This window comes from Chlamydomonas reinhardtii, chromosome 17, assembly GCF_000002595.2.
Source record: "Chlamydomonas reinhardtii strain CC-503 cw92 mt+ chromosome 17, whole genome shotgun sequence".
NCBI classification, from domain to species: Eukaryota; Viridiplantae; Chlorophyta; class Chlorophyceae; order Chlamydomonadales; family Chlamydomonadaceae; genus Chlamydomonas; species Chlamydomonas reinhardtii.
This window is the reverse complement of record NC_057020.1, coordinates 5,222,623-5,249,091: the sequence shown is the minus strand read 5'-3', so window position 1 is coordinate 5,249,091 and position 26,469 is coordinate 5,222,623. Positions and strand designations below refer to the sequence as shown.

Here is a 26,469-nt window from a genome sequence, read left to right as displayed (position 1 = left end):
ACACGCGCGCCCGCCCACACACACGCCCCCACACACGCCCACACACACGCCCCCACACACACACGCGCGCCCGCACCTGTCCAGTGTCCAGAACGCCGCGTGGGCGCGCTCCTCCAGCCCACCCGCGCCCACCGTGGCGACGAACGCAACCTGCACCGTGCACAAGCGCACACAGCACACAGGAACGCAGGCATCTCCAATCACAGCCCCCTCGCCCGCGCCTCTGCCTCTACCCATGCCATCGGTCAGGCATTGCGCGGGCCGCGGCCCGCCCTCATCCCAGAAATGCGCGCGCGCACACACACACACACGCACACACATACACAAACACACATACACAAACACACACTCACACACACTCACACACACACACAGCCCATGCACGCGCAACCCTTTCCATGCCTTTTCAACCACGACGTGAAACGCCCCAGGCGCCCTTCCCCCACTCCGTCTTCTCAAGGGCGGCTACCCACCCCACCCCAGCCCACCCCACCCCACCCCACCCAAACCCCCACCCCACAGCCCCACGCACCCACCCCAGCACACCCCAGCCCACGCCCCCCCCCCAGCACACCCACCAGCGCATCCAGCGGCACCACCCGGTTCATGCCAAAGCCCATCAGACCCGTCCAGCCGCCACCGCCGCCACCACCGCCGCCGCCACCGCCCGCTTCGTCGCCCCCAGCCGCCACACCGCCGCCGCCGCCGCCGGGCCCTGCCCCAGCCAAGCCGGCGGCGGAGCCCGCCCCGGGGCCCATGCCGCCGCCCGCCCAGGCCGCCAGCTCCTCAAACACACCCTCCGGCCGCACATCCTGCGGATGGGGTTTGGGCAGTGTGTTTTGAGCTGTTCGTTCGTTTCGGGTACCGTACCGTACCGTGTGTGGAAAAACTGGAGCGTTTGTGTGTTCGAGGGGTCCGCAGCTGTGCCTGTTGGCTTCCGCACTTGTGCGGCCCTGGCACCCCGGGGGCTTGCCTCCCTCGGCCGTTGTCTACCAGCTCCCCCCCCCCCCACCAGCCCCTCAGCACACACCCTACACACACTAGCCCCACGACCCAGGTCCGACGCCCCACGAAGCAGGGCCCAGCTGCCGTAGACACATGGCGTCAGTCGCCCGCTACCTGCCAAACAAACTAGCCGATCCTGGCCCCACTCACAGGCGGAATGCACGCGAACTGACGAAGTATGGGCAGCGCGGCGGACTCGGAGATGACGTCCGCAACCGCACTGCGCGACGTATCGGGGCCGGCGCCTGCGTTTGCAGAGTTGCAGCATGGCAGTTGCAGTTGCGTGTTGGGTCGGGCGCGCGTGTCAGCAGTTGCTTACGATATGTGCGGCGTGCCGTGGTTGCATGTGCGTGATGAATGGGGTTTGTTTTCATATGTGTTGGAGGGTGGTGCTATGACAAAGCCGGGTTCGGGTGCATCAGGTGATGAGACCCAGGGCGGTCCTGGAGGCGGTTTGGAATTGCTGATGGATCTGGGGGCGGTATGGGGGCGTGCCGCATGGGCATACACATGCGTAACGTGGCATGTACAGCCGCCCGCCACATCTTGATACACGAATGAGGAGATTTATCCTCGGCTGCTTTCTTCCACACCTGTACCCGACCGACAGCCCTACCCCCTTCACCGTTGCGCACTCCGCCAGCCCCCTCCATAGCTTGCTCGCATTCGGTTTGAGTTCCTCATCCCATCGCGGATATGGAGATAATTCCCCAAGCAGAAACGTGGAAGCGGAATGGCGCCACTTGCGATTACTGACGGCACCGCTTGCCACGAACCTAAGCGTTCACCCCCCCCCCCCCGCTGCCCACACGACCTCGGATGTTGCAACCCTGCATTTCACCTCCCCTGATTTTTCATACCTACGGACTGCAGCACCAGCGAGAACGTGCTCGCTACCGGTGTTGGCGGCGAGAGCAGCGCGAGCTCGACGAGCGATACTAGCGTTTCCACCACCACCCAGTCGCCGCGCCCTTGCAGTCCTGGAGCTCTCATGTCTCTTAAGTTGACTCCTCTAAGCAGCCATAAAGTTTGACTTGCACATCACCTACGAATGGCTTGGCGCGCTCCCAGGCACGCTTCTGTAGAGGTATACTAACAGAAAGAGCTGTACTGCATGGCATATTAATTACAAAACCCGCATGACATAGAAGGCACCAGCCGTGGAAATACTGCACAGTGCATGTTCAACCGGCGATCATGGCAGCCCAAGTTTTCATTTCCATCAGGGCATGCATTTAGCCGCAGCGATGTCGTCTAGTTGCTGGACCCGCATTTACATCGATAATCAATCATTGATTATGTTTGGCGCATCAAATTGCATAAGTAGTTCAGCGATGCTGCGCGGGTCGCATAGTCCTCGCCGCGTAATCCTCCCCTTTGCAACTTAACGCCTTGCTGCTGCTGTATCGGCAGAGGGAGAGGCGCGCCGGCCGGCGAGCGCGGGCTCCGCGTCCGGCGGAGGTGCACAGTCGCTATGTCTAAAGAGCAGCCCAAAGCTCGGCGGGAGCTGTAAGTTGATGACCTCCCAGTGTTGTAATGGAGTTCTCTATGGTTGCAAAGTCCTCGGAGGAGTCACTTGACCTGTGTTCGCTCCTCGCCGTGTTCCGCTACCACAGGAACTGGTGGCATTCGTTCAACTCCTGGTACGGCCAAAAATGTTACATTCACCGCAGAAACTGTGGCTAGGGGCTCGGGGCTGGGCTGGCAGCGCCATCGTGGTCGCTTCCATCGCTGCCGGTCGGACACAGTGTGTGAGCACTGAACTTCTCTGTGAACAGGTGGCGCGATGAGTACGATAAGCTGGGACGTCGGCCACGGATGCAGGAGGTTGACGAGTAAGTTACCTGGGCAGGCACCGCGTGTGGCCTCGTGTCGAACTATAAACCTCTACACGTGTCACTGTCAGGCGAATGCCGCAGGCATTGAGATGCTTGATTGGGCAAGATTACAGGGATAGCAGCCTCGCCCGGGCCTATGCGCCGGCGCGTAACCGTAGCCCTGGTTCCATGGTGACTGCAGCTACAGCCCAAACCCCTCGGCCCACGCTTTCTGTCGTGCTTGCCCGATAGGCCACGTGACTTGCCGGCCCTTGCATGCGCTTAGCCACCATGTGCATCCCATGATCCCCAAAGTTCCAACACTAGCGCAGTGGTGCGCTTGTACACCGAGCTCCGCCTGCTGTACCCACGACAGCAGTAGGACAGCCAGGACAAGAACCAGTCCCCACCACTCACGCTGGCAGCACCCCTGGTTTGACACAGGTGGTACCACGACAACGCGGAGCGGATATGGGGCGCGGAGAAGCCGTCCCTGGAGGCCACGCGCGACCACGCCAAATGCCTTCGCAGCAAGAAAGAGGTGGGCCTTCACTTGAATATATTAGGCTGGTTGCGGCCGTGCATGTCGCGGGACCATGGCTATGACAGCGGCCGGGGCATGCGGTCGGAGCAGTGTCACAGCACGTGCGGCATGCACGTTCACACCAACGGTAGTCAGCTGTTACGGCAAAGCACCAGGCAGTGATGCAACCCCAGCGCTGTGCTGACTCATGCCTGCCTTGCCTGCTCCGCCCGCCTAGCCTCGCCGTCGTGTTTTATGTTATGGTGAGCTGGTATCACCCGCCCATTCTCCTTACTGGTATGGTGGTGTTCTTGCCTGCCCCTGCATGCACACAGCTGCGTGAGTATTTCCAGCGCTACAATGCAAAGAAGGTGAGGCCGGGCGGGTCCCGCGGGGCGGAGTGGAGGGATACCGATTCGGAGGGCTGGCGGGGTAGGTGGGTTGCGGGATGGCATCAGTTGCCAAGGCGCCCGGGACTGCGCCGGAATGCGTGTCGGGCATCACACGTTCCCCACGAGTACCACGCCGACCCGTACGCTGTGTCCGCCACCCCATCTACCCCTCCCCAGCAGTTTGGAAAGCCTTTCACGGACCTGCGGCAGGCTCGGCATCAGGTGCGTGCGTGCGTGTGTGCGTGTGTGCGTCTGGCCCCGAGCCCTGAAAATCCTATCGGCGGAAGTGCACATGAGCAGGGGTGTTCCGGCTTGAAAAGTGCGCATGAGTTGCGTGCGGGAGAGCAGATACCTAATGAGGGCCTCAACCGCAGCCCTGATCTTACGGCGGGCGCGGCTCGCGGACTGTTGATTCCTGGCTGCACTGCCAAGCGCCCGCGCCTGCCGAGCTACGCCTGCTGCTGTGCCTCCACTGCCCCTCCGGCCGCCGCTCATGACCCTGCCCTTGCCCGCGCGCCCCCACCTGCCTGCCTAACAGTCCTCCTCAGGCGCGGGCGGCAGCGGCGGCCAGCAGCACCGCAGCCACACCGGCGCCTCGCCCGGCCCCACCCTGTCCGACCCCGGCACGGCATTCACCGGCAGCGGCGCCGTCACGGGGCCGTCCACACTGACCACGCAGTCGCCGCGGCAGAGCAGCGGCCTGGCGGCTGGTGGCGGCGGCGGGCTTGGCGGCGCCGTCAGCAGTGCGTTTGGCGGCCTCGGCGGCGGCGGCGGCGCCGGCGATGGTAGGTATAGCGATGGCGGCGGGGTGGCAGGCAACGGCGGCGGGCTGCTGGGTGGCGGGCTGGGGCTGGGCGGCAATGGAGGTCTGGGCGGCGCCGGCGGCGATGGCGCCAGCTCGGACGGGGGGCTGGCGCAGGTTGTGGCGCAGCTGACGACGAGGGCGCTGCAACAGCAGCAGCTGGCTCAGCTGCAGCAGGCCGCTGCCGCCGCGGCCAGCAGTGGCGGGGGCCGCAGCGGTGGCACCGCAGCGGGCGGGCGCGGCGGCAGCGCCAGCGGCGGCCAGCACCAGGGCCCGCGCTCGCCTGGGCTAGGCGCCATGAGTGCCGACACATCCGGCAACTCACACGGCGGCGGCGGCGGCAGCATGCTCAGCTTTGGCGGCGCGCCTCCGCCGCAGCTGGCGTCCCTGTTTGGAAGCCTGCAGGCGGCCCTGGCCGCTCGCGGTGGCGCCGGCGGCAGCGGCAGTGGCAACGGCGCGGGAACACCACCGCCAACGCTGATGCTGGGCTCCCTGGCGCCGCCGATGTCGCAGCAGCAGCAGCAGCCACAGCAGCAGCGGTCCTCAAGCATCCTCCCATTGTCGCGAAGCGCCGCCGGCACGGGCCCGTTGTCGGCCAGTGGCACCACCGTCACGCGCGGTGCCGTGGCCCCAATGCACGGCGGCGACGACGAGGAGGACGGCAGCGGCGGCGTGGGAGGCGGCGGCGGAGGTGGCGGCGGAGGCGGCGGCGAAGGGGAAGGGGCGCGGCGGAATCGGCTGGCGCAGCTGCTGGAAGGGCTCACGTCCTCAGGCTTGGGGCTGCACCTGCTGGCAGGGGACGTCGAGGCGCTGGCGGCGGCGGCGACGGTGGCGGGGATAGACCTGGGGATGAGCTTGGAGGGCATCCAGAATGGCGGCGGCGCCGCCGCCGCGGCCGCGGCTGCAGCCGGCGGCGGCTTGAGTGTCAGGGCCGGGGCGCGGGGTCCGGCGGCCGCGGGCCGCAGCTCGGTGAGCGAGGACGGGAGAGCCGCTGCCACCGCCGCCGGGGCCAATGATGACGTGGACCTGGCGGCGGCGCTGCTCGCCATCCGGCGCGGTGACAGCGACGGTGCGGCGGCAGACCCGTCGGCGGCGGTGCGTGGCGGCGCGGGCCGGCAACAGCGCTCGTCCCATGAGCCGGGCTTCGGCCAGGCGGGGCCCGGGGGGCGTGTGAGCCTGAGCGCGGTCGGGGAGGCGCTGGTTGCTGCGGAGCGGCCCATCCCGTTGGACCGCCTGACTGGGAGCAAGCGCCCGGGCCCGCCCGCGTCCTTGGATGCCAACGGAGGCTTGGCAGGCGGCAGCGGCGGCCGACCGCCGAAGGTTCTTCGCCTGGAGCAGCTTCTGGGGCTGTCTGGACCAGCGGTGGGGCCAGGCGCGGATTGCACGGGTGCTGTCGCGGCGCCAGGCAACGGCCGCGGCGCCGGCAGCGGCAGCGGGGCGGCGACGCCGCCGCCGTCGCCGCCGCTGATGCCTAGCGCCTTTGGCGGCGGCTTGGCCCCTAGCTCCATGCGCGGCGGAGGGGGCGCCGGCCCGCCGCCCGACCCCTTCCGTATGCCGGGACCGCCTGGTGCTGGCGGCGGCGGCGGAACAGGCGGAGCCGGCGGCGCACCGCCGCCGGCGGCGGCGGCCTTTGAGCTCGCGCCTGCCGGCGCCTTTGCGATGCTGCCCACGGTGCTCTCCACCCGTGACTCCCTAGAGCCGCGCATGTCGCTGGCGTCGCTGCTGCCAGGCCGCGAGTCCAGCAACAACGCGCGCGGCGGCGGCGGCGCCGGCGGCGGCGTGCTACTGCCGCCGCCGCTGCTGTCGGGCCGCGACTCGCTGCTGTCGCGCGCGTCGCTGCCGCCGGCGCTGCACGGGCGCGAGTCGGTCGGCACGACCCACATGGGCGGCCCCACCTCCTTGTTGCTGCCGCCGGCCATGTCGCTTGAGGCGCGCGGCTCGGCGCCGCCGCCGGGGATGCTGGCGGGCAGGGAATCACTGGAGCCGCGCGGCTCGCGGCTGATGCCGCCGCCGCCGCCGCAGCTGCCGCTGGCGGAGCGGCAGTCGACGCCGCACCAGCGGCCGTCGCCGCTGGGCTTGGGGCCGTCACTGGGGCCTCAGGCGGCGGCGGCGGCTGCCGCCGCCAACAACAACACGGCGGGCAAGGAGTCGGCTGGCTTGGGTGCGGGAGGAGTTGGGGGCTCGGGCTCAGATGTGCGGGATCAGCGGCAGGGCGCCAGCGGCGGGCTAGAGGCGGCAGGCAAGGAGCCGGCGGGTCCGCCAGCCCAGGGCGCAGCGGAGCGGCAGCCGGCGCGGCAGGAGCCTTCCGCTGGTGGCAAAGGGGGAGCTCAGTCGGGTGCTGCTGCGGGTGCGGGTGCTGCTGGTGTCGCTTATGCGGGTGCAGATGCAGGTGCTGCGGGCACTGCTGCGGAGGCGGCAGCGGGTGCGAGCCTGGATGCTGCAGCGCTGGTCGCACAGCTCATGTCAGGCGCAGACCTGGCCGGCTCCGGGGCCGGGGCCGTGGGCAGGTTTGGTGCAGCCGAGGGACAAGCCGCCGGACCCGATCGGGTCCCTGACGGCGCCGCGGGCAAAGCAGCCGCCGCCCCTAGGAGCCAGGAGCCCGCAGTTGATGTGGCTATGACGGAGGCAGGGGCGCCAGGCAAGCCGGCACACGGGCTGGCGGGAGCACTCGCGCCGCATGCATCGGCGCAAGCAGCCGACGGCCGCGGCCCTCCTGCGGCACCTGACACGCGTACGCCTGCAGGTGACGGCGCAGCCTCGGCAGGGCGGCAGCGGGGTAGCAGCGGTGGCGCGGGCCCGTTGGGGCCACCGCCGCCTCCTCTGCAGCCTGCGGACTCCGTTATCCTCGCGGAGCGGCCGCCGCCGATGCCCACCGCTGGCTCCGTCAAGCAGAACCGGCAGCAGCAGCAGCAGCAGCAGCAGCAGCAACAGCAGTCGCGTGGTGGGGTTCTGCCGCCAACGGTATCGGCGTCAGAGGCGCTGGCGGAGGCGGAGGCGGCGGCCGCGGCGGCTGCGGCGGGCGGCCAGCAGCCGCACCTGCCCATCCTGGTCCATCCGCCAGACGTGCAGGCGGGCGTGATGAGCACCAAGCAGCCGGGCGGCGGCGTGACGGAGACGGCGGTGCAGGTGGTCACGGTCCGCCTGACGTTGTCGGCGGCCACGGTGTCGGCGTTGCGGAGTGCGGTCGCCAGCGAGCGGCAGGCGGGCGTGTCTCAGGAGGATTGAGGCCGGCGAGGGAAGAGCGTCATGGGGTGGACGTCATCCGTCCGCGTGGCTTTGGCGGCAGCTGAAGGGGCGTTAGAGGGGGGCTGCAGCAAGCATACTGCTCGGTCAGGTGAGGTGTGAACAATGGATGCGGGCAGGCAGGCCCTGTCAACGCTACATTGTGAGCATTTCTGTAGCAGAATGGCGGCGGCATTGACAGGGCTTGAGAGAGGGATTGAGAGGCTTCAGCGCGAGCACATCAGACCTGGGGCATAGGGCATGGGGCGTATGGTATGTTCATGCATCGGGTCCGTTTGAACGTCCGCGTGAATCATCGTTTGAGTGGTAGTTTGTTGCGCTGCCTACGACTCTGTAGGACGTGTTTTGCGCCGTCAGTAAGGCTGGCGCAAGCGCGCTTCAAGTTTGCACAAATGGGGCCGGCGACCTGCATTGATAGTACCGTTCCCAATTCTTAACCAGGCATCAAGCAACCCGTTGTCTATAGCGCACACCTAACAACTCAATGACAACAACTTGTGGCTTTGATGCCGTGCACTTCCAACCAATGATGCTGACGTTTCTTTCTGCCATGGAGAACCACTGGAAACTGCATTTGCACTTAGCAGTGCTTAAGACGCTGCATTGTGAAGTGTGGCCCTGTGTCGTGTACCTGTGTCAAACGATGGCGATGTTGCTGTTGAGAGCCGCCTCACCCCGGTTAGTGCACATGCTTGAGTGCTGTGCCGCTTTAGGGTGAATTGGGTCCTCAAGTTTGCCAGAGTGCTTGAGTGGTTCGACGTTGGTAAGGCTCTCGGCCTGACGGTCTCCAAGGCCGTCGGCGTCTATGGGTACTACCAATGGGCTGTTTACAAGGAGGGGCGGGCACTGGCAGCGTTGGCCGTTGCTCGGTAAGGAGCTGGCATAACACTACAACACGGCATCACGTGTTGCACGGGACTCCGGTACGGGTGAGATTGGTTATGCCTGCGTGGTTGGCCGCATGGAAATGTGCCGGCACTATGCTGTGTTTGTGTTTTGCGGCTGGCAAAGCCATGTTAGGACCTCGGGTAGCACTTGCATGGTAGCGATGAATGCGACATTCGAACGACCAGACAAATGACAGGACAGTCGAAAGGTAGCTGTGCGGAGATGCGCACTTGCCATTGTGAGCATGAGCGCGGTCACATGCGCGGCGGGGCGCTCGCCTGCTCGGAATAAGCTAATGTCGCGCGCACTCTTGCAGCTAGGCATACCGGATGTGGGCGTTTTAGGCAGATGGCGTGCGTGTGTGGGGGGGGGGGCTGGCGGAGGCAGGAGTCAGCAGTGTGTATGCATAGGTTGAAAGGTGTGCGCGCGTGTTGTTGCGACTGCATGGCAAAGAGTGGTGCACTGGCGGTACTTTATACTTACTGTTGGCTGAGATGATAATCAGTTTGGGGCTGTCATGTGCTTTCAAGTGTGTCCCTGCAGCGGAAGTGCGTGCCGTACCCGCAGTGACTTATCCGTACCATGCACACCAAAAGTCGAGTCCCATGGTACGGATAGGTCCCGGACCCTTCCTAGCGCGTTACGGGCAGGCATTCGTTCTGGTACTGTCCAGGCTTTGTGCATACGGGAGACTGAGGGAGGAAGAAAGACAGTGCTAGGCGGCGAATAATAGGCATCCATGTTGCATGGCAGGCATTGGGATGGAATGGAGCGGCGTCTCCCGCGCTCTGCAGCACGCCACGTGGCACCTGCAGCGGCAGTGGCAGTAGCAGCGGCTGGGTGGGTGGGTCCCGGCATGGAGCCGCCGTCGTGCGGGTTAAGCCTGCGGAATTCAAATTTACGTCGGCAGACAGGCGCAGGCGAAGCGCACAGTTGAAATGGAGGAGCGAAGTAAGAGCGGGGGCTGCAAGGAGCAGGGGGCGAGCGGTGCGGTAGGCTGCGTGGTGCATGGTGCAGCTCTTACAGAGGGGGTTGCAGAGGAGGTGATCTGCATTGGGAGGTCGGGCCCGGTCAAAGCCAGATGGTGGCGTCAGGACAGGCATATAGCCTGTAGAAGCTCGTGCAAGCCCCCCTCCACTGCGTGCTGTGAGCTAGCCTTTTTACCCGCCACCAGCCTCAAGCCTCGGGCCTGCTGCTCATGCCTTGGCTCCTGCCAGCCCTGTCGGCAGCGTCAGGCAACGGCTCTTTGCTGGAGCGCACTAGGTGGTGGTGCTGGTGGGTGGCCGACAGCTGACACGCAGGCAGTCAACTTGACTAGAGCAGTTGAGCCTGGGAGCCACAGCCCTATCAACGCTTCGGGATTGTTTGCCTGTGACTCTGCCGCTGCAATGCTGCACGACGGCACACGATATCATACCATTCCTGACGGCAACGGTTTGCAAGGGTTTACAGTGCACACAGCATCAAGACTACCGCAGTGAAAGCAGCGCACTGCGACGCCTACTTTGCATCAGTTGCGTGCTCATGCTAGGCCGCCCGGCTCCTCAACATACATCCGCGGCCCAAAGCCTACACGAGTCAAGGCGCTTAGGATAATCTGATCGCGATCCAGTCATCGGTATCGCCATCCCTTGCCGTTGCGTCCTCAGCACGGCAGATACCGTATAACACCTTCCACACGGCGCTTATAGCTGTAGCACGGCGCTTATAGCTGTACCTCTCCGTCCAACAACCGAACGCCTCCCAATCGCCATCAACCCCGACGAGCGCTTGGTCAATGCTTTGCAGCCCCAGCGTGAGCTGCCTGGCAAGCAAGCACCCATACCGCTCCGCACCTCGTCGGCCCCGCGCCACACGAGTGCCGCAGTAGGCACCGTCCGCACCTACCACCGTATCCGATAATGTACTGGTCAGTACCACTTCGCACTAGACCTGCAGGCCCCCACGCAATCCTGCGTGCCCTTAGTACCGACGCCGCCGCATCGCTGCACACAATCAGCTGCGCGTGCACCACAACAAGTCAGGCCCTGCGGGCTGCTCCCCACCCGCGCCCTGCATGTTTTTTTTATCTGTCATACGCATACACATGCGCGGGACCCCTGCCCCAGGGACCCTGTTGGCTCTCCTTTGCGTAGGTTTCGCATGCACCAGTCCGGCCCCTTCGCTGTGATGAGCTGTCGCCCACACCGTCACCCGCCCAGCTCCTTAGCTTCTGCCGTACAAGCGCATCACCCACTCGCCTCCGTTATGCACACTGCATTGCGTTGCCATGAGTTCTTCGCGCCTCGACCTAACCACCCGTGGTAACTGCCCCTCGCCCTCCTGCTGCCCCCAGCAACCGCCGCCAGCTACTGCCGCCAGCTACTGCCGCCAGGTACTGCCGCCAGCTACTGCCGCCAACTACTGCCATGCAGCGCCACATCAGCAGGCGCCGTCGCCCTGCAGCTCCGCCACCTCCACCAGCTCCGCCATCGCCACCAGCACTGCCAGCAATGCGCTCAGCTGCCGCGGTAGGTGGAGAAGCCGTAGGGGCTGAGCAGCAGCGGGATGTGGTAGTGCTCGGACGCCTTGTCGGCCGTGATGATGAACTCCACTACCACCTCGGGGTAGAAGGGGACTTCCGAGTAAAATGCGGGGTGCGCGGCCTTGCAGGCGCCCAGGTAGGCGGCCGTGTCAAAGAACATGCGGTACCGGCCGGGCTGGATGTAATTGCCCGGCGGCAGCAGGTTGCCGACGCGGCCGTCCTCGTTGGTGACGCCCTCGCCGACCGTCTCCCACACCTTGGAAAGCTCGTCCTGGCGCGACAGCGCGAGCGGCAGGCCCTTCGCGGGCAGGCCGGTTGCTGTGTCCAGGACATGCGTGGTGATGGGCGAGCGAAGCGGCGCGCCGCCGTGCCCGGGCGCCAGGTGCGTGAGGACCTGCTCGGCGCGGCGCGCCGCGCGGTCCGCGGCGTCGGGGGGCAGGGCGAACAGGCCCGACAGGCGCAGCTCTGTAATCTTCATCTGCTCCGCCGCGGCGGTGTGCAGCTCCTCGTGGGGCAGGCGGTTAAAGCGCTTCTTCAGCGCGGCCAGGATTTCAGGCGCGGACCTGCCCTTCGCGAAGATGATAAAGATGAAGCCGAACTTCTCCAGGTAGCGTTGGTTCCACTCCGTCAGCTCGGCCTGCACATCGCCGCTGAGGCTGGAATTGGAAGCTGCTTGCTCGTTCCTGCTGAAGCCCGCGAACGCCTCCGGCTTTCCCTCCATGCCCTTCTTGTCACCAATTTTAGGGTGCGCTGCAAGGGCCTCCAACCATCCCGGCACACCAGTTTGCGTCCACCAGATACGCCGTGCTGTTGCGACTAGCGCGTCAATATCTGAATATGGTGCGTGTGCAGAGAGCTGCTGCGCAAATCGGGTTGACGCGCAGCAGCTTATCGCCTGCTCATAGGAAACTGCGAGCGCCATTTTATGGCTTCTTGGCTCGCTGGCTACGTCCTATCTAGCTTGATTGGGCGCAACTAAAGAGATGTCAATCTGTCAGGTGAATAACAGACAAAGCGAGTGCACACGTGCCTGGATTGAAAGCTTGCTGCAGGACCATCCGCGCCATAGATTGCCGAGCCTAATGCAATGTTGCTCAAACTGTATACAACTTATGATCCTGCGCGCACACTGCCAGTCCGCTTTACCTATAAGTGCCGTTCACTCGCGGGACATTCGCGGTTGCACCGACCTCGCGTGTACCGCAGCGCAAGTCCCCCGGTCCCTTCTGTCCCGCCTTCTGGGCCAAAAGGGCCAGAAATTCACGAGCACGGAAGAGGACCGTCCCCCATGGGTGACTGCAACATTCACCCACGCAGCGATGCCGCCCGCACCTGGAACGCTGCTGGCATGAGGATCCACAGCCCCCACCTGCGCCAAAGCTGGTGCTGGAGGGGCCTGGGCAGGGGAAGGGGGCAGGGGGCGAAGGTGGCGGGCAAGGCAGCGGTCCAGTATGGCAGCGGGCCGGGGGGGGGGGTATGTGCCCAAGCCCAACGGAGTAGGTTCCAGTAGTCAAGGAGGTTTCCCCTAACCCAGGGGGAAGGTAGGCGTTCATGAGGAACGGAGTGGGGCGGAAGAGTGGGAAGTCTGTGATCCGATGCTGCCACTGGGTCGCCCCACCTGGCACATCTCGCGAAGGCACACAAGTGCGCTCCTATCCAGGGCAGGTACCGTGCTGCTCGCCTGGTCACCGGTTCAAGGTCCGGGCAAAGAGGTAAGACGGCCGGTATGGCCGATCTTGGGGGTGATCCGGCGGGTCGCTTGGTGTCTTCGACATCGCGCGCGAAGCCGCATTCCACCGCGCAGCAGCTCAGTAGTGATTCAACAGGTACACGCACGGCTGCACGGAAGCGTAAAGTAGCATGTTGCGAGCGTTGTGAGGAGCGCGCGATCCACGTTGCTTCCAGGTTTACTGCCCTTCGCTTGCCCGTGCAGCGGTGGTGCGCGATGCCGCCTTCTAGGTGCCACAGGCTATTGTCTGTCCGCACCGGCGCCGGCAGCAGCTCCGCCTCCTCGCATCAGGCCGAGCCGAGCTACGAGGAGCGGGTTGCGCGGGTCTGCGCTCTGGGCGGCCGCGTGCACCAAGCATTTCTGCTGCAGCAACAGCAACAGCTCACGAGTGCCAGTGGTAGCAATGGGAATGCAGACAGCAGCGGCGGCGGCTCAGGCGGAAGCAGCAGCAGCTCGCACGCCGGTGCTGCTGCCGCGACCGCCGCCGCGACCGCTCGGGGCTCTGGCGGCAAGGGCGGAGGCAGCAGCCGCAGAGCAGCATCAGGCGGCGGCGCAAGGGCGGCGGCAGCAGCAGGCGGCGGCGGTGGAGGGGCGCCAATGCCGCTGCCTAGAGCGGCGGAGCTGGCGGCGGCGGCTGACGACCTGGCCGTGATCAGGGAGGTCGTGTCTTCCGATCCCAGCCACACCACTCCCGACATCTTCACGGAGGCCCGCCTGTGCGGACAGCTGCAGGGGCTGATGGCGCTGTTGGGCTGGTGCCTCAGGCTGGCAGTGCCGGCACAGCCGCCGTTCGTCACCCTAGGCGGCGGCGGCAGTAGCAACAGCAGCACTACCACTGGCGGCACTGCTAGCGGCAGCGCCGCTGCAGGCGCCGCGGCGACCCACGGTGGCCGTGGCAGCAGCAGCATCAGTGGAGGCGCCGCTGCTGTCGGCAGTAACAGCGGCAGTAGCAGCAGCGGCAGAGGCAGCACAGGAGTCGCCGCCGCCAGCAGTGGGGTTGCTGTGCCGACCTCGGCGCAGACTGCCACGGCGGCTCTGGGCACGGATAACGACGACCTGCGTGCTGCCGCTTTCCGAACGATGGGCCTGCTGTCCGGTGCTTTGTTTGACTGCGGCAGGCACGGCTGGCTGGACTCGTCGTGGCGCCGCAGGGTCAGCAGCAATGGCGACGGCGGCGACAGACAGCCCACCGCGGCTGACAGGGCGCAGCTGGCAATGCTGCTGGTCCGCTGCGGCTGCTTTGATGTGATGTGTGCGGCCCTGACTCGGTGCTGCCGTGCGCTTGAGCCGGCGCTGCCGCCGCCACCGCCAACACCGCCGCCAGCTGCAGCACAGCAGCAACAGCAGCAACAGCATCAGGCGCAACAACGGCAGCGGCAGGGGTTGCCGCCGGCCGTGACACAGCCTCCACCGCCGCAGCCGCCACCGCCACAGCCGCTGCCGCTGCCGGCGACCATGCAGCAGCGGCGCGTGAGGCTGGGGAATGCCGGCTGGGCCATGGTGTGGCCATGGCTCGACTTTGCACACGACCTGCTTAACTGCGCCGATGGTTGCGTCGCCTCTCGCAATGACCTGCTGAACGACGCCCTCCGCAGCTCCCTCCCCACCCCCTCACTCAGGCTCAAGCTCCTCGACTGCTACAGCCGCACACTCTTGGCGGCGTCAGCGGCAGTAGCAGGGGCTGGCGGCGGCGGAAGCGGCGGCGGTGGTGGCGGCGGCGGCTCGGCGCAGCAGGCGGGTGCGCTCGCCCGGGCGTTGGGATACTATGCGCAGCGGATGACAGGGCGCACGCTGGTGCTGCCTTACGTGGCGGCGTGCCCCGCGCTGTCGTACGCGCTGGCGGCACACGCCGTACACACGTGCGCGGCGGTTGACGGCGGCGACACGTACGGCCTGCGGTGCGGCCCGGTGGCGGCGGCCGTGGCTAGGGCGGTGGCGCCGCCAGGCGGCACTCGCAGCGGCACAAGCTCAGCGGGGCTAGCAGCAAGGATTCACGCGGCTGCGGACGCGGGCAGTGGAGGCGGGTCTAGCGGCCCTGGCCCTGACGACGATGACGACGACCAGGAGCGGGGCGGCGCTGGGACGTGCTGTGGAGTTGTGCTGCCGCTGCAAGGCCCTGGCAACCGCCTGCTACAGCCGCCGGACCAGTGCCAGCAACAGCAGCTGAAACGGCGGCACGGCGGCGGCGGCGGCGGCGGCAGCGGCGGCGGCAGTAACAGCAGCACGAGAAGCAGCGTCGTACCCGCCGCTATCGGCGTCGCGCGGCCGGCACAGGCTGCGGTCAATATTAATGCCGCACTGGCGCATCGCGCGGCGGAGGTGTGGCGTGACGCGCTCTCAGACGGGTGGCAGTGGCTGCTGGAGCACCCGCCGCCAGTGGGTCGCCGCCTGTCGCCTCAGGAGCAGCTGCAGCTGTGCCGGACGCAGCCGGGCTGCCTGCGGGCCGCGTACGCGCGCGCGTTGGGGCTGGCTGAGGGGCAGCCGCAGCAGCTGCAAGTCCAGCTGTCATCGGTGGCTGCTGGCGAGCGCGGCAGTAGTCATGGGGCCCCGTGCAGCGCCGCGGCGGCAGCGGAGGAGCTGTCTCGGCGGCTGGCGGCTGCGCGGAGCTGCCCGCTGCTGCACTGCGGCGGCGCCTTTGAGGTCGGCATGCGGCTGGCGGCGGCGGCGGCTGGCTGCATGGCACACGCGCCCGCGACGGCGGAGGAGCACGCGCAGCAGCTGTTGGGAGTGCAGCAGCTGGCGCTGGCGGCGGTGGTGGGGCGCCGCAGCACTGCTGCTACTGCGCCTTCTGCTGCTCCTGGTGCTACTACTGCCCCTGGTGTTCCTGCTGCAGCGGCTGCTAGCGCCGGTGGTGAGGGCGGCTCGCAAGCCCAGGCCGATACGGAAGAGGGGCGGCAGCGGGGGTTGCCACCGCCGCAGTCGTGGCGGCTGGAGCTCGCGGGCGTTGCGTGCATAGAGTTCGCGACGGCAGGTCTGAAGCTGGCGCGGGCGGCGTGGCTGGACACCAGTGCGGTGTGGATGCCGCGGGGCGCGTTTGCGCACCAGGACAGCGATGGCAGTAGCACTTGCAGCGGTGGCAGCAGTAGCAGCACAGGCGGCAGTAGCACAGCAGGCGGTGGGCGGGGCCACGGCGGCGTGCCGTACCCTCCGGCGCCGGTGCAGCGAGACCTGCTGTCCTGGTGGCGGGCGGCGCTGGGCTGGGCGGGCCTGTTGGACATGGACTGGGGAGGAACGGACGGAGGCGGCGGGGCTGGAGGCGGCGGCGGGGATGAGGTCAGCAGCGGCGGCGGGGACTTGGAGCGCCGCATACGGCTCATAGGTCCGTTGGCTGTGGAGCGGGAGGCGGGGCGGGCTACAGCTTCTGAAGCCAGGTGCGCCTGGTTTGACTGCGGCAGTGAGAGTGCTTGATTGACATGACAATGGGGATAACAGTTCGGTGTCTGTAGACACCTCTGATGAACACCGGTTGCGGGGCGGGTGACAGAGGGCTTCAGGGTGTCGGTGCTTCAGGCCCTTTCCTGAAGTGCTTCAACGTTTTCCTGATATGGTCTCTTCCCTGAAGCAAGCATCCTGAAGCCTTGACTAGGGTCATTTTCCTGAAGCTAGCCTGAAGCAAGCCTGAAGCAGCTAGGTTCCCAGAGTGGCGGCTGGACGTGCCGAGCGGCTCACCAACCGGCGTGGCGGAGGAAGGCGGCGTTGCACCTGGTGAGCGAGGAAGGTGGTGTGCGGTGGCAAGGAGGGCAGTCAGGAATAGGTGGGGCAGCAAGCAGCAGCAGCAGCAGCAGCGCCAGGGGCAGTTGCTACTGCTGTGTGCGGCGCTCATCGACGTCGTGTGCACGCACACGCACACGTGCACGCACATGCACACACACGCGCGTGCATTGTTGCTTGCCGGACTTGCAAACGCTTGTCCATGCTTCTGCCCCATCCTGATCTCCATAAGCGCGCTAACGGCCTGCCCGCTGTCCTATGCGAATGCTGATGCGAATGCCCTGCAGGGGAGGCGGTGCGGATGTCACTGCCGCCGCTGCGGCTGCGGCCCTGCCCCGACGTGGCCGCGGCCCTGGCCGCCGGCTACCTGCCCGTGCTGGGCCGGCTGCTGCGCAAGTCAGCAGTCCTGGATAGCATCTGCCTCATGGAGCCGCACACGCACAGCAGTCAGGTGGAGACTGCCGCCGCCACGGCGGCGGCCTGGTCGCAGCTGCTGGTGTTCGGGCCGCCGGAGGAGGCACGGGCGTTTGTGGCGGAGGCGGCGGGCGTGATCGGGGTGCGGGAGGACATATTGCGAGAGGCAGTGGCGGAGGAGATGCAGGCGGCGGCGCGGCAGCGGAGGCAGGCAGAGCAGGAGCAGAAGACGGAGCAGCAGCAAGGGCGGCAGACCGCAGGCCGGCGTGGTGCGGGCTCAGGCGCTGTTGTAGCAGCTGGGGCCTCAGCAGGGGCCGCCGCGGTGGCGTCGTGCAACCTGTCTTTGGGAATGTCCTTGGTCTGGGAATCGCTGGACCTTTGCGAGAACGCCGGCACCTGGAGTCACACCGGAGGCCTGGCACAAGCGCTGCTGACCTCAGGGCTACTGCTGGCGTCCGGCGCATGCGGCAGTAGCAGCGCCATCAGCGGCAGTAGCACCAGCGCCAGCACTTGCACCAGCAGCGGCTGTAGCAGCACCACCACAACCAGCACCAGCGGCAGTAGCAGCACGCCAGGGCCTTCCTCATCGCCGCTGGCCGGGCTGCAGCTGGGCAATGAGGCGGCTGTAGCAGCACGGGTGGCTGCGGTGGCGCGGGTCGTGGCGACGCAGCTACTGCCGGCAGCCTCGGAGGCGGTGGCGACTTTAGCTGCATTCCTTGAAATGAGTCACATGTTCGGGCTTGAGGTGGTGCTCTCGACTGCCAGTAGCGGAATGGCGGGCGCCATGACGCCGCTGGCCTCTCTGCTCGGGTGGGTGCCACTGATGCTGCGGGCAGCTGCTGCGGAGGGCGAGGAGGAGCAGCAGCAGCAGCAGCAGCAGCAGCAGCAGCACGGAAATGAGGCAGAGTGGGAGAGAGGCGGGCGGCGTGAGGAGTGCGGCTGCTGCTGGGAGCGAGTGCTGTGGCGCGACATAAACCTGCCCGCCCTGCTGGCCGCGCTGTACGGATTGATCAGGCGCGTCCGCAACAACAGCCACGACACAGCAGCGGCGACCGGCGACACAGGCGCCGCCGCCGGAGGCTTGAGCAAACGAGCAATCGAGGAAAGGTCTTACTGGCGCCGCGCCAGGGACCAGGTGGCTTCCACTCTTCTGCCAGAGATGGCGCGTGTGATGATCTCCGTGCTACAGCTGGCGCCGCTGCGGCTGCTACAGCCGGCGGCGCCGCCGGGCAGGCCGCCGCAGCCGTCGCTGCCGCCGCCTGTGCAGCAACCGGCGGCGGCGGCAGGAGCAGCATCAGGTGAGCGCGGCCCCGAGGGTGCAGTGAAGGATGCGTCAGAAGCCGCTGGCGAGGCAGTCAATGAGTGCAGAGGTAGCCCCGCGCCGACGGCTGCTGTGGTGGCGGCGGCGGGTGCATTGGTGCCTGCCGGTCCCTTGGAGTCGGAGGGCTGCTGTGGCAGCGACGCGGCAGCCCCGGCCCTGCTGCCGACTCCGGCCGACACCCCAGCGCCTGCTGCAGTAACCCAGACTTTCAGTGGCAGCAGCACCAGCAACGCCTGCAACAGCAGCAGCCACGGCAGCAGCAGCAGCAGCCATGGCAGTAGTAGCAGCAGCGCGGCAGCTTGTCAGCCTGCTGCTGGCGTCGCCGCTGTCGCCGCAAGACTGCTGCAGCTGACTGAGCGGCTACTGCCGACGCAGACATCGCGGGAAGCCGTGATCGACGTGGGGTGCATTTGCGAGCTCCTGCGGGCCTGGGGCGGCGACGGCGACGGTCCCGCCATGTCCACCCATCTGGCGGGAGTGCTGGAGAGCGCGGCGGCGGGCGACTGGGCGGCGGTGCGTGCCAAGAGCCGCTGGCTGCGGTTTGGCGGCGTGGTGACGCACGCGCCCAGCGATGTGGCTGCGCAGCTGTGGCGGCAGCAGCGGCAGGTGATGGCGCACGGGGCGGGGCACGGCGGCGTGCCTCTGGAGGCGTCGGTGCTGGACGGGGCGCTGGACGCGGCGGCGGCGCTGCTGGTCGGGCAGGGGCTGCAGCAGCAGCAGCAGCGAGCGTGAGCTTGGCGGGCATGGTAGGGGCTATGAGCCGAGTGGAGTAGGGAAATGGCCTGCCTTACGTTCTGTGGGGCGGTGGTGAGGTTTGTCTGAACTCTGGCGGCATGGGAGTTCAGTGTGCTGGTCGGTGCTTGGGTGCTCCCAGCCGTGGCTCTCATCTACTCGCCACCAGCAGTGTTGTTATGCCTGTTTTGTTGTGACTTTGTGGTAGGTGTTGGAGCCGGTCCGGGTGGTATGGTACGGCAGTGTGAAAGAGAGAAATCAGCGCACTGGCGGCGGGTTGTGGTCTAAGGCTGATGGCGTGCCCGTATAGCCCACATGTGACTGAATGAACGCAGACCGCCAAGACATGCTACATATCGACGTGCTTGAGAAAACGCAACACAAGACCCCCACACTGTTCACGTGTGTGATTGGCATCGCTGCAATGCGCAGAAGTGCGTTGAGTGCGCTGGAAATGCGCCAAGGCCGTCAGCGCCAAACCGGGGCTCATGAGTCATACAGTGTGCGATGGGACAGTGTTTAGGCAGGTTGGCGGGGTCCCGTAGGGTGCAGCTGACGCCCAGTATGTGTGCATGCGACGCTAGCCCTATACATCTTCATCCGCGCCTACGGATGCCAAGATGCCGTACCCCTCCGTACATGTTTCAAGTGTTCCCGCCCTGCCCACATCTCCTGCCCACATCTCCTGCCCAAGCCCCCCCCCTACCACCACCGCCCCCCCCTCCCCCGCTCACTCCTTGGTCCCGCCCCATAGCACCGAGTTTCAGAGGACGGACGTCATAGCAGCGACGAGAACCAGCGGGGAACGCGCGGGGTACGTCAGCACACGGGAAGGTGTGGCACCTGGCGCACACATACGATGGGCCGCATGGGCGGGGTCGTTAGCAGCGCACCACGTACACTTTGGGCATCATCCAACCCTACAGCAGAGAGTCGCGGCGCTTCGGTTGAGATGCAGTCGGCCCAAAGCAGTATGATGCGCACAGCCTCAGCAAGAGAGTGCGTCACAGCGTCAGCCACTCGTGCCGGGACTGGGCAGCCTTGCTGGCCGTTTGAGCGCGCGGGGAGCGGGGACTGGAGGCACCGTTCTGCGCGTGAACGGGGAGGATTCGTTGCTATGCGGGTTACTGCGGGGGCGGGGGCGGCGGGGAGTTGTAATCGCGGTCCATGGAAACCGTGTGTGGGGGGCATGTCCTATACTAAGTTAAGCTAAGTTTATTCCTAATTATAGATAATGAAGCCCTGCTGCCCTGGTCGCCTGACTCGAACAACCGGCCGCTTTGCAACCGCCCGCTGTGTCCTAATCGCTCACGAACGGCCGCAGCATCAGAAATGCGTAATAACCTTGGCGTTGCCGCCAGATGCCGCGGCTTCTGTGCAGGAAACGCGCCCAAAGCTCACCTCGGCTGGGATTCCCGAAGCAAAGGTTGACGCCATCCTAGCCAAATTCCAACTCCGGCATAACAACTAAGGAGAACATCAAGGAGCTGCGGCTTTACCTTTTCTTCCTGTTGGCGGGGATGCTCTTGAGCGTCACTCCCGAGAGCATCTCGGGAGTGACGCTTGCCTGCGCTTGCTCTCGGGAGTGACGCTTAGGAGCATCCCCGCCAACAGGACAAGGTAAAGTCGCAGCTCCTTGATGTCCTCCTAAGTCCGCTCCGCGGCTCTCTGGAAGCCGCAGGTACCTGAATGGTGGGCCTCGTCCTGGGCCTCTCAACATTCACCATCCTGCCTATCGTCTCTCAATCTGAGATCGTCGGCACCCACCCTACCTCCCTGTTGCGGAAGCTGACGTCTTGTGCTCCAACCGCGGCCCGCCCGGGCCACCCGAGAGAGCCCCAGCTGCGGCGTCCAGGGCGGGAAGCGGTGCACGACTACTGGCCTGCAACAAGGAGCTGAGACCCATAGTGAGCAGCAGCTAGCACACACGCGTGCCAGCTTACATGGTCTTGCATCAACCCCAACAACGGACCTGGAGGACAGGCGGCGCTCGCTATTGTGTTGCTTGAATATGTGGTGCGGCGGCTGGGACCGTATGGCAATAGGGGAGAAGGGGCTAGTTGGGGCACAGTTCGAGCTCCTCTGCAAGGCTGAGGACAGCAAGCTGTGGAACGTGGTGGTGGTATCGGTAGCAGCACCCGGCACGAGGGTGGATTTCCTGCGGGCAGCAAAGGCGATTTCGGAGTTGTCTGCACAAGAGACTTGCGGGGTCGCACGGATGGACGAGGCAAAAGGTTGGCGGGATCACACTAATGGTCGCAAGTGTTTACACATTCATCGTAGCATTGTTTCACTGGTTGTATGGCTGCGGGGAGTTCGCAGAGCTTGTACTCGATTGACCTGCCGAAAGCAACACGCCTGAAACCCGTGAAAAGCTCACCCAGGGCAACTGCTTTAGGTTGCACCTCCGTCCCACTCCGCAAGTAACCCACACGCAACCACGGCGATGCCGTACCATACTTTAATCACCGTCCGCCCTAGCTGCCACAGCCCCCGCTCTAGCTACCAATCGCACATGGGTTGCTGCACTCAGTTTAAGAAGGATGCGTCAAGCTCAACCAAGTCACGCTTAGGTAGCGCAGCATCCCGCGACTCGCCCACGCCCCTGCCCTATCTACCTAGCTCCTGTAAGCCTTTATTGCGTTATACCTTGACCAACACTGCGTCCCTCATGCTGCATCGACATGTAGCAATGCTGTTTGATATGTTTGCTGCGTGTGAGCTCGTTGGTGCGCTGTTGCGTGTGTGCCCCTGCCACAACACCCCAATGCTCTACTGCCGTACTCCTACACCCCTGACTACAACTCCAGCCTGCCAGCCTGTCCCTAAGCCTACACGGCGACCTACATTGCCACGCGGAGGACACACAGCGCTTCCTCCCACCCCATCCCACGCCTCACCCCTGCGCCTCCTGCCCCTCCTCCCTCCCGCCGCCGCCCGCGCCTCCCGCGCCGCCCTGCCGCTCCGCCCGCGCCGCGTACTCCGCCACCCGGGCTCGCAGATCCCCCAGATCCGCATGCAGGTTCCGCCGCGCCGCCTTCCACGCCTCCAGCAGCCGCCACTTGCCCGCGCCCAGCCGCCACAGCGCCGCCAGGCTGCGCCGCCGCTGCTCGCTGCCCGGCGCCGCCGCCTCCACCGCCGCCCGGTAGGACTCGGCCTCCCGCACCACCTCGCTGTACTTCTGGTTCAGCCTGCGAGAGAGAGGCGGGCGGGGGGGGGGGCGCAAACAATGGGGCGGGGCGCAGGCTTTCACTTGAGGCTTTAGTGCTTTATTCGCCTGTATATCATACGCAGCACGCCCAGAGACCGCCGAGCACTACTGCTTGACCTGGCAAGGAGGAGGGCTGCGGACCCAGCGGCAGGCTGCGGCCCAAGACTCTATCATGAACCGCACCTTTCACTTACCTCCTCACATTGCACATAACACATACATCCTGGACAGGCCACGTGCACACGTGCGGCACGCCCGCACCTGTGGTAGACGTCGTACTTGGAGCGGTACTCGCGTTCGTACGCCTCGTACTGCTCATGGCTGGCCACGGCGGCGTGCGGCGGCGGGCGCCAGTCCACGTAGGGCCGGTACCAGTCACCCTCCCGCGCGTCCTCCTCACCCGCCAGCTCCAGGTCAGCATACGCCTGCGTGGTTGGGTGTGTGTGCGTGCCGTTGCTGGTCACCCTGCCCCTCCCCCCCAACACTACCACCACGATTCTGGATCCCATGCCACCCGCGGCTCGATCCCAACTCTAACCGCTTCCATTCCGGCTCGGGCACATGCGTACGGGTACCCTGCATCCCACTTCAAACGCCATTCCAATCTCCACCACCGCCCTCCACTGGCACCCCACCTGCATCTCCGGGTCCAGCGCCGACTCCTCGTGCTGCTCCGGCGAGGCCGCGCCCGCCCCCGCACTGACGCCGCCGCCACCACTGACACCTCTCCCGCCGTCCGTGTCAGGCACGCTGTCACTGCCAGCCGCCGCGCCACCCGCAGACGCCGTACGCGCGCCGCCGCCGCCACCTCCACCTCCACCTCCACCTCCACCTCCGCCCGACGAGCCCACGCCATTTGCAGCGGCCGGCGGCGCTGACACGATTTTTCCCGGGGCGGTGGCTCGCGTCGAGGGCGCGCCCGACGGCGCGGTCGAGGGCGCTAGGCCCTGTCCCGACACGCTGGGGCGGGGCGGAGACGCCGCCCCTGCTCCTAGCGCGGCGTGTGTGGGCAGCCCCCGCGGCCCGCCTGAGGATACCATCATCATCTTCCCTCTCCCCGGCGCCGGTGGGATCGCAACCGGCGCCGGCGCCTCTTCTGATGCCGCCCTGGCCGCTTCCGCCCTCGCCGCTTCCAACCTAGTAGCCTCCGCCTTCGCAGCCTCCGCCTTTGCAGCCTCGGCCTTGGCTGCTTCCGCCCTGGCTGCTTTAGCAGCTTCTGCCTTTACAGTTTCTGCCTTCGCAGCGGCCGCCGCCTTGGCAGCCGCAGCCCTGCCCGCGTGCTGCTGCCCTGGCGCCGGCGCCGGCGCAGACGTAGTCGGCTTTTTCCGGGGTGCGGGCGTGTCAGCGAGATCGTCAAAATCATCGTAGCCCTGTGGCAAGCTGACGCCCTTCCCCGCCCCAGTCGCCGCCGCGGCCGTCGCCCCTGCTGCGGCCGTGTCGTTGCCACGGCCATGTTTCCCGCTGCCGCCGCCGCCGCCCCCTTGCCCCGTCTTCTGCCGTTTGGCCGCCTGACCTGAGGCGCCCGCCGGCGCCGCGCGCGCAGCCTTGCCGCTGTCCCTGTGTTGCTGCTGCTGTTGCTGAGGCTGCTGTGAATGCTGCTGGCTGGAGTTGTTATGATGCTGATGCTGATGCTGATGCGCGGAACCGCCCGTGTCGTTGCGATGTGACGTCGGCTGCAAGCTCGGCTGACTGCCGGCGTAGGTCCCCCACTGCAAGTCGTCCTCCTCTTCCCCGCCTCTCCCTGACGTGCCAGCCGTCGCCACCGCCGCCGCCGCTTCACGCTCCGGAGACACGCGGGGGTCCGGCGAGCAGCTGGCGACGCGCTTGCCGCCGCCGCCACCACCCCGCGCGCCGCCTCTCCCACGGTCCGCGCCGCCGCCGCCGCCGCCGTGTGTGGCGCCGTCTGCGGCCGTGGGGCTGGACCCCACAGACAGGGCGTCCAGCCGCGGCCCCTCTCGCGCCAGCACGTCCGGCCTGTGAGTTTGGAAGTGACTAACAGTTCAGTGTGTGACGGACGGAAATACAGGTGAAGCAGCGGACGCAGCATTGGCATCGCCTTGGCATCACTTCCACTCCACCCGCCCCAACTCCAACAACACACCCCGCCTGCATGACCGCCCCGCCCTCTTTCCCCGGTGCAACCCAACACCAAGCTCCGAACTGCCCTAACAACCCCAAGCAACCAACCAACGGTAGCCAAACCCACTTGAGGTTCATTCGGTTGTTGGCCAGCGCGCAGCAGTTGTCGATCACGCGCTTCACGTACTCGCGCGCCTCCGGCTTGGCGCCTGCCGCCCGGTACGCGGCGTCTATGCGGCTCTGCAGGCTGCCCGCCGTCAGCGGACTGTCCCGCAGCAGCGCCGCAATCACTAGCGGCAGGTCGCCCTGACGCGCCGCCGCCACCGCAATACGAGGCAGCTCGCCGTTGGCGGCGGCGGCGGCCGCCGCCGCTGCTGCCGCGGCCGCCGCGGCGGCTGCGCCGCCGGCGCCAACCGGCGAGCTGCCGCCGCCGCTGCCGTTGCCGCCGCCCCCGCCGCCTGCAGCGGCGGGCTCGGGCGGCGGCGGCGTTGCGGTCTTGGCACGGCGGTCGTTCCCTGCTGCTGCTGCTGCTGCTGCTGCTGCTGCTGCTGCTGCTGCCCCCGTGCTCTTGGGCTTTGGCGGTTCCATGCCCTTCCCAGCAGCTGCAGAGCCTCCATTTGCCATGTGATGAGCGCCGGGCTTGGCTGCCGCCGGCCCTGCTGCCGCCGCTGCCGCCGCTGCTGCTGCTGCCGCCGCTCGCGCCTTGGCTGCTGCCTCGGTGGTGGTCTGACAGCGCGGCCGCCCCTGTGCGTCCCTCTGCAGGCCACAACGAAGCCGCGTCGCACACAACGGCCCCCGCAAAAGAGCATAGCATGCCTCAGTGCGGCGTTGGGGAGGCGCAGGTCGCCAATTCCACGTAACGGAACGCCATGCGCCCGGCCTGCTGTACGCCTGCACTCCCCATCAATGTCTCACGGCTTGTGTCCTAAGCAGACGTGAGACCTGCTCCCCGCCCAATTGCCGCCATTGCCCGCAAGGCGCCCGCGGCCCGCCGCGGTACATTGCCGACCCAAGATGCAGCGCGGCTCCATACACACGTGCCATTCCCTCCAGCCCCGAACCCACTCTCCGTCTCCCTCTTCGCGTTCCTTTCCGGTGCCCGGTTCACCACCATCACTGCCCACCACTGCCCACCACCACAGTGCCATCCCATGCCCGGGCCCAACCCCCAACCCCATCAGTGCCCCAAACCCCTATACCCTCACCGCAGCCCCTTTTACCTTCCCCCGACCCGCCCCATCCACATCCTCATCCCACCCAACCCCACCTGCAGCGTGAGGCGCTGCTTGACGCTGGCCACCGCGCAGGCGCCCTTGCTGCGCGGCGTCATCTCCATCACCTCCTGCTGCTGCGAGGTGGGCGTGGTGCCGAACAGGTATTCCGTGGTGCCCACGCACAGCACCGCCTGTGTGTGTGGAGGGGAGGGAAGAAGATGCGCCTCAGTCGGGGGAGGCGTGGCGTTTGGCGCTCGGGGAGCGCAGCGCACGCGCCAAGAGGCAGAGCCTGCTTGGCTAACTGTATTTGTAAAACACCCAGGATCGCAAAGTGCCTCTGGCCGGGCGCAAGCCGAGGTCGCTAGGCTCACCTCTTTGTGCGGTTCCTCCCGGAAACGCAGCGCCAAAGGCTTGCCATTAGCTTGTGCTTCAATCAGAGCCTGCTTTAGCTCTGGAGTGAGCTTTAGCTGGACAGCAAAGCCCAACGGGCTGTGCGTCTGAAAGCAAAAGGGCCTCGAGCTTGCGATTTCCATCGTGCCCGAGCTCCGTCAACTCCACGCTCAAGGTTTCCAGACTTTCAGCATCGCGTGTTGCAAGACCAAACTGCAGCAACCCCGCAAGTTGCAAGCGGTGCCAGGGCCTTGTCGACCTACACCGATGATAGCTTGGCCTTCGCTAGAGCGCGTCTTTAAGTTTCCAGTAGTCGCATAATGCCAAGCCAATATGAAATCGCCCAACGGGCAGATGCCCAAGCGAGTTGCGAAACGTCTCGAGCAGCTGTGCACGAATGTCCTGGATTATAGTGGTGTTATATAAATCGTCACATTAATCTAGGGTAGGGCCTGCGTATGGGCGCAAGTAAGC

At 66.2% G+C, this 26,469-nt stretch overlaps 6 protein-coding genes across 7 annotated transcripts in view; 3 read left to right on the top strand and 3 right to left on the bottom strand.

Moving 5' to 3' along the window:
* The window catches only part of CHLRE_17g736050v5 (uncharacterized protein), a 9,772-nt gene extending 7,630 nt beyond the window's left edge, over nucleotides 1-2,142 (bottom strand). Inside the window, exons 1-4 of the mRNA XM_043072545.1 lie at nucleotides 1,866-2,142; nucleotides 1,156-1,250; nucleotides 579-812; nucleotides 77-150 (exon numbers count right to left, since the gene is read on the bottom strand). Coding sequence (XP_042915004.1) covers nucleotides 77-150; nucleotides 579-812; nucleotides 1,156-1,250; nucleotides 1,866-1,998 — 536 coding nt within the window. The 5' untranslated portion in view covers nucleotides 1,999-2,142. The remainder of the gene's footprint in view (nucleotides 1-76; nucleotides 151-578; nucleotides 813-1,155; nucleotides 1,251-1,865) is intronic.
* A 120-nt stretch (nucleotides 2,143-2,262) lies between these two features.
* On the top strand, nucleotides 2,263-9,788 carry CHLRE_17g736000v5 (uncharacterized protein). 2 transcript variants are annotated; one of them, XM_043072544.1, is made up of 7 exons: nucleotides 2,263-2,514; nucleotides 2,622-2,648; nucleotides 2,784-2,840; nucleotides 3,267-3,363; nucleotides 3,681-3,716; nucleotides 3,918-3,959; nucleotides 4,276-9,788. In XM_043072544.1, exons 3-7 carry the CDS (start codon nucleotides 2,824-2,826, stop codon nucleotides 7,762-7,764), a joined length of 3,681 nt encoding a protein of 1,226 aa, XP_042915003.1. In that variant the 5' UTR covers nucleotides 2,263-2,514; nucleotides 2,622-2,648; nucleotides 2,784-2,823; the 3' UTR covers nucleotides 7,765-9,788. The 2 variants fall into 2 exon arrangements, with proteins under 2 accessions (XP_042915003.1, XP_042915002.1); XM_043072543.1 differs by having other exon boundaries at nucleotides 3,915-3,959.
* Nucleotides 9,789-10,104: 316 nt separating this feature from the next.
* CHLRE_17g735950v5 (uncharacterized protein) lies at nucleotides 10,105-12,262 on the bottom strand. The gene has a single exon (XM_001699520.2). The coding sequence runs from the start codon at nucleotides 12,114-12,116 to the stop codon at nucleotides 11,169-11,171; it is 948 nt and encodes a 315-aa protein (XP_001699572.1). The 5' UTR covers nucleotides 12,117-12,262; the 3' UTR covers nucleotides 10,105-11,168.
* Nucleotides 12,263-12,862: 600 nt separating this feature from the next.
* Nucleotides 12,863-19,748, top strand: CHLRE_17g735900v5 (uncharacterized protein). Its single transcript, XM_043072542.1, has 5 exons — nucleotides 12,863-12,906; nucleotides 13,128-15,242; nucleotides 15,324-16,294; nucleotides 16,555-16,628; nucleotides 16,922-19,748. The coding sequence occupies exons 2-5, from the start codon at nucleotides 13,140-13,142 to the stop codon at nucleotides 19,099-19,101; spliced, it is 5,328 nt and encodes a 1,775-aa protein (XP_042915001.1). The 5' UTR covers nucleotides 12,863-12,906; nucleotides 13,128-13,139; the 3' UTR covers nucleotides 19,102-19,748.
* Nucleotides 19,749-20,332: 584 nt separating this feature from the next.
* Nucleotides 20,333-21,358, top strand: CHLRE_17g735876v5 (uncharacterized protein). The gene has a single exon (XM_043072541.1). The coding sequence runs from the start codon at nucleotides 20,791-20,793 to the stop codon at nucleotides 20,998-21,000; it is 210 nt and encodes a 69-aa protein (XP_042915000.1). The 5' UTR covers nucleotides 20,333-20,790; the 3' UTR covers nucleotides 21,001-21,358.
* Nucleotides 21,359-21,360: 2 nt separating this feature from the next.
* On the bottom strand, nucleotides 21,361-26,432 carry CHLRE_17g735850v5 (uncharacterized protein). Its single transcript, XM_043072540.1, has 6 exons — nucleotides 25,977-26,432; nucleotides 25,659-25,796; nucleotides 24,519-25,147; nucleotides 22,948-24,286; nucleotides 22,574-22,737; nucleotides 21,361-22,292 (listed from the first exon to the last, which is right to left on the bottom strand). The coding sequence occupies exons 1-6, from the start codon at nucleotides 26,136-26,138 to the stop codon at nucleotides 21,998-22,000; spliced, it is 2,727 nt and encodes a 908-aa protein (XP_042914999.1). The 5' UTR covers nucleotides 26,139-26,432; the 3' UTR covers nucleotides 21,361-21,997.
* Between the last annotated feature and the right edge of the window lie 37 nt (nucleotides 26,433-26,469).